The 5,682-nt window shown below is 41.9% G+C and overlaps 1 protein-coding gene across 1 annotated transcript in view; it reads right to left on the bottom strand.

Annotated features, from left to right (window-relative positions):
* Positions 1-4,037: 4,037 nt before the first annotated feature.
* LOC130283131 (uncharacterized) overlaps positions 4,038-5,682 on the bottom strand; it is a 91,173-nt gene continuing 89,528 nt past the window's right edge. The window contains exons 10-11 of the mRNA XM_056532321.1: positions 4,386-4,512; positions 4,038-4,113 (exon numbers count right to left, since the gene is read on the bottom strand). Coding sequence (XP_056388296.1) covers positions 4,038-4,113; positions 4,386-4,512 — 203 coding nt within the window. The remainder of the gene's footprint in view (positions 4,114-4,385; positions 4,513-5,682) is intronic.

Below are 5,682 nucleotides of genomic sequence, written 5' to 3'. Positions count from 1 at the left end.
TTTGTGCATGGACAATATAGATAGTGTAGTGTAGATGTAAATAAATGGTTAATTACTTGTTTCCATGGTGTTGCAGGGCCTTCGGGTCATATGATGTGTTCCAAGTCTCACTCTGGATGCGTTCCAGGCCTCACTTTGGTATCTCTAGCCTCGTTTTGGTTTTATAATGTATATAGATCCTGTGACGTAAGCAATCCCATCACACCATGTAAGGTGAATGGCAGACATTCGGACCAATCAGATTCGCCACGCCCCTGCCCATATAAGGGAGCAGCGGCCATGTTTCTCTCTCTTACCTCGTGGGCTGTACAGCAGTAATCGCAGTGAGTTAGGCCTGAGCCTTGCGGCAATGGCTGACCAATTATAACTATAGAGTGTATCAATTCCCAAACACTCTGCAGCATCACCGGACCTAATAACTCCCCTAAATCCAGACGGATCTGCAAATCTCTTCCTAAATTCAGAGACTTTATGTCTAACTCAAGGTCCGCAACTACTGCCAGTCACTAAGCAACCTAAGGACTGTTTGTATGAGACTGTTACTGTGCCGTGGTTATTGCAAGAACTTCAGTAAAAGTTATTCAAGTTCAAGTTTAAATCTCCTTGTGGACCTTCAGTTATTTTATGCACCTATCGTTACTGGGAAGGGTGGCGATAGGCCGGAACACTGATTCAACATACAAGCCCTCAGCCTGGCGTCACAAACTCTTCTAGGGTTAACATTAACCCCTTGTATACCTATACCATACCACCACTACCATACACCCCCCAAGGGCTACCACAGCAGCATCTTTTATGGCATAATGCAGGATGTCATTATAAAGTACAATTGGTCCCGGTGATGTAACGTTTCCTGGGAGTCCGTAGTAAACTGGGAGCACATGCGCAGTTTACTGCAGACTTTGGGAGCATAGTTAGCATAGTGGAGCATGCGTGGAGGGAGAGAGACAGTGTAAGTAGTGTAGTATAACGTAGTTAGCATAGCTTAGGTTTTAAAGGTAAGGGACTACAACTCCCAGCATGCCCAGGCAGCCAAAGGCTGTCCAGGCAGGATGGGAGTTGTAGTTTTGCCAATTTACAATGAAGGGACTACAACTCCTAGCATGCTCAGACAGCTGGAGGCAGCCCTGGTAATGAAATACTGCTTAATCATAACATGCCAAGTGTATATGCCCTTCCGCCATCGCAGCTCGTTTCTCCCATCCATGGTATTCTCTACCTATTGCTACTGGTACTTATAGTGCATTACTATGATCGCAACAGGTGGATGTTTTCTATGTAATAATATACGGTTTGCTGCGCCACCAGGTGGGACAAACCCTGTCTTTGACAGTACGGTCTTTTCTCGTTACTACACCTATGGCATTGTTATGCTCTGTTATGTTTTCTTATTCTCATGTGTAAAACTTTAATAAAACATACTTTGGAAAAAAGAAATACTGCTTAAATGGGTACTTTGGTGGAAAAAAAACTATTTTTTTAATTAACTGGTGCCAGAAAGTGAAACAGATTTGTAAATGACTTTTATTGAAAAAATCTTTACCCTTCCAGTACTTTTTAGCAGCTGTATGCTACTGAGGAATTTTTTTTCTTTTTGATTTTCTTTTTAGTCTTGTCCACAGTGCTCTCTGCTGACACCCGATGCTCATATCAGGAACTGTCCAGAGCAGGAGAAAATCCCCATTGCAAACCTGTGCTGCTCTAGACAGTTCCTGACACGGACAGAGGTGTCAGCAGAGAGCACTGTGGACAAGAAAAAAAAGAAATTTAAAAAGAAAAAAGAGTTTCCTCTGTAGCATACAGCCGCTAAAAAGTACTGGAAGGGTAAAGATTTTTTAATAGAAGTCATTTACAAATCTGTTTAACCCCTTGCCGTAAAACGCCGGGTTTTTACGGCGCTGCGGCACAGGAGGGCTGTGAAGCGAGCTCAGGAGCTGAGCTCGCATCATACCTGCACGGTCCTGGCTGCTATCAGCCAGGACCCGTGGCTCATGCTGGACATCGCCGTTCCGGCAGATGTCCGGCATTAACTCTTTAGACGCGGCGATCAAAGTTGATCGCCACGTCTAAAAGTGAAAGTAAAACCATCCCGGCAGCTCAGTCGGGCTAACCGGGACATCGCAATAAAATTGCGATGTCCCGATCAGCTGGGACGCAGCAGGAGGGTGCCTTACCTGCCGCCTGAGCGTCTGAACGGTGATTGATTGCTGCAAGCCTGAAATCCAGGCTTGAGCAATCAACCGCCGATAACACTGATCAATGCAAAGTTATGTCTTTGCAGTGATCTGTGGAAAAGATCAGTGTGTGCAGTGTTATAGCCCCCTATGGGAGCTATAACACTGGGGAAAAAAAGTGAAAAAAAAAAAAAGTGAAGAAAGATCATTTAACCCCTTCCTTAATAAAAGTTTGAATCACCCCCCTTTTCCCATAAAAAAAAAAAACTGTGTAAATAAAAATAAACATATGTGGTATCGCCGCGTGCGTAAATGTCCGAACTATAAAAATATATAATTAATTAAACTGCACGGTCAATGGCGTACGCGCAAAAAAATTCCAAAGTCCAAAATAGCGAATTTTTGGTCACTTTTTATAACATAAAAATATTAATAAAAAGTGATCAAAAAGTCTAATTAAAACAAGAATGGTACCAATAAAAACTTCAGATCACGGCGCAAAAAATGAGCCCTCATACCGCCCCCTATGTTGAACAATAATAAAGTTATAGGGGTCAGAACAGGACAATTTTAAACATATACATTTTCCTGCATGTAGTTATGATTTTTTTCCGAAGTAATAAAAAAATCAAACCTAGATAAGTAGGGCATCATTTTAATTGTATGGACCTACAGAATAAATATAAAGTGTCATTTTTAATGAAAAATGTACTGCATAGAAACAGAAGCCCCCAAAATTTACAAAATGGTGTTTTTTCTTCCATTTTGTCTCACGATGATTTTTTTTCCGTTTCGCCGTAGATTTTTGGGTAAAATGACTGATGTCATTATAAAGTAGAATTGGTGGTGCAAAAAATAAGCCATCATATGGATTTTTAGATGCAAAATTGAAAGAGTTATGATTTTTACAAAGTAAGGAGGAAAAAACTAAAGTGCAAAAACGGAAAAACGCTATGTCCTTAAGGGGTTAACTTTCTGGCACCAGTTGATTTAAAAAAAAATACTTTCCACCGCAGTACCCTTTTAATGAGTGTTACAATACTGAGTGCCATCAGAGATGAGGGTATCTTGGTAACGGTACTGTGGGAGCCCTGAGGATGGCAGTTTTGCTGTGGGCCTTTAAGTATGGATGAAGTGTTATAGCAGCACTGCCAAATGCTGGCACCTTGATGGTTGTGCTGACTGACGGACTTTTTATATATATTGATGATATATAAAGACCTTTTTGTAATATGGTTGTTTAAACCTTTTTGAATATTTAATACGGAAAGTGGCTCCTCAAAATCCCATCACTAGGGGTTGCTATACCTACTAGGACAATAACCATAGACAAGAGATGACTTATGTACAAGGTCTCTCTCTCTCTCCTCTCCTCTCCTCTTCTCTTTTTTCTCTCTATCTCTCTCTCATCACAACCACTTAAAGTTAACCACTTGAAGTTAACCACTTGAAGTTAGGCCCACTTCAGCCTTTGGCACCATATGAACTGATTAACTACCCCATCAGATTAGCAACTGGACACCCAGATGTTTTCCAAGTGCCAGGTGACATCACTACTGACCTCAACATAAACCACATCAAAAATTCTAACTTTGTACTGCATAAATATACGTGCCTCCCGTTCTCATAACAGGACATGATAAAGAGAGGAGTTGTCCTCTAGAAATGCATAATCCTTAATACTGTTAATAAAATTCATCTCCTTAACACGTCTGCTGTACATGATTCATCCATCCGTCGGTGAGTGCAGCCACTAGTCATTTTTTTCACAGGACTTTTTGCAAAAACTCCATGTTGTGCATCTCCTAGCTTCCTCACCACTCCATCATGGGTCCGGTATCAGTGGCCTGCAGCTCCCAGCTACTACATGGAGCAACCCTGGCTACATTCTAGAATAAGATACGCCAGTAATTTCCAAAAAAGGTTTACTGTGTTGTGCCTATTGCACAACACGCAAAGGAGAGCACTTTATACCTTATACGTCTTACAACCTATTTTTTTGATAAGTCAAAGGCACTAGATTAGTGCCTTTCCCTGTTTTTTCCTCTTTTTTTTTTATTTATTTTTTGCATATTTTCATTGTAAATAATGGGAGACTGCTGCACCAGAATTTAAAAGCAGAATTTTTAAGCTCTATTCCTGAATGGGCCCTAAGAAGAAGTAGGTGGGTTTTGAAAGAGAAAAGTTAGTAAACAGATAAACAATACTCACCTTACAAAAAGGAAATAAAGATTAACCTGACCATATGGGATCTCAATTGTCCAGAAACATGGAGGAATATAGCAATCACTACTGTATATATTTCCTGATGGTTGAGTCAGAGTTTCATTGCCCTGTCCTACAGTAAAGGGAGATAAATGGAGTCAGAAGAAAGTTTTAATGTTTAATGTTTCTGTTGTAGAAAATCTAAAGTAGATCGACTGTATAGCTATAGTTTTATTATTATCCATCCAGTGTCAAAATGTACCATGAAAACAAAAAGAAAAAGGAATAGTGTAGCTCACTGTGGAGAAAGATATACCCAAGGTAGCTGGTGTTACCTACAACCCCAATAGGTCTACAAAATACTAAGAGATAAAATTATATAAAAATATATAATTCAAACCAGTGCCTCAAAGGTATATGAGATGTAAAAATATAGGGTGAAAAAATAGTAGATAGAATGAGTAGTCCAATATGAATAATCAGAATAAATGTATAAAAATTAAATTTTAATCTCAAATAATATATATATATATATATATTGTGACATCTTGTGCTCCAGCCGCACGTCTGGGCTGTGAGCTCATTGTCCCCTCTCCTCCTCTGGCCGGCGGGGTTGGGTTTTGCACTGCGGGACGTGCCCGCATGCGAATCCCAGCCCGTTACTCACCTCTGTCCCCTGCTGTTTCCTCACAGCTCCGGTGCGGGTGTCCACGCTGGAGCTCTCAGATTTAAAGGGCCAGTGCACCCGTAATCATATTTTGCACCTGCACGTTCATTATAGGTTCTGCACTTCCCCTCACTCTCTGCTGGATCTTTGTATGCCTTTGTGCTTGAGAGAAAGCTGTATTCCGTGTTTCCTTGCCGTGTACCAGACCTTGCATTCCGTGACCTGACTGTGATTCCAGCCGCCTGCCTATTGACCTTCTGCTACCCTACTGACTAAGCTCCTGTGCTGACTGCCCTGACCTCCCGCTAGCCTGACTTCGTCTTGCCTCATCCCTTCTTTTCCACGCTTCACCTCAGCCACCTGTGTGGTCGAGTCGTGCCATTGGTAGCAACCTGTGTGCCGCCAGCTGCAGCAAGTCCATCCCGCTTTGTGCCGGGCTCTGGTGAAAACCAGCTGCACCTTAGACTCCGCTCTCTGGTACGGCCCGCGTCATCTGCCACACAGGTCCAGTGGATCCACTATATCTCCAGCTCCAGACCACCGTGGTGTCACGGATCTACTATCTACTGAATGCCAGTCGTGAGTGGTGAGTCTTAATATATATATATTAGGGAACAGCTCACACGGTGGGGTCAG

The sequence above is a fragment of the Hyla sarda genome, chromosome 7 (genome assembly GCF_029499605.1).
Source record: "Hyla sarda isolate aHylSar1 chromosome 7, aHylSar1.hap1, whole genome shotgun sequence".
Classification (NCBI taxonomy): domain Eukaryota; kingdom Metazoa; phylum Chordata; class Amphibia; order Anura; family Hylidae; genus Hyla; species Hyla sarda.
Note: the sequence above shows the minus strand (reverse complement) of the source record. Positions and strands in the feature narration are given on the sequence as shown.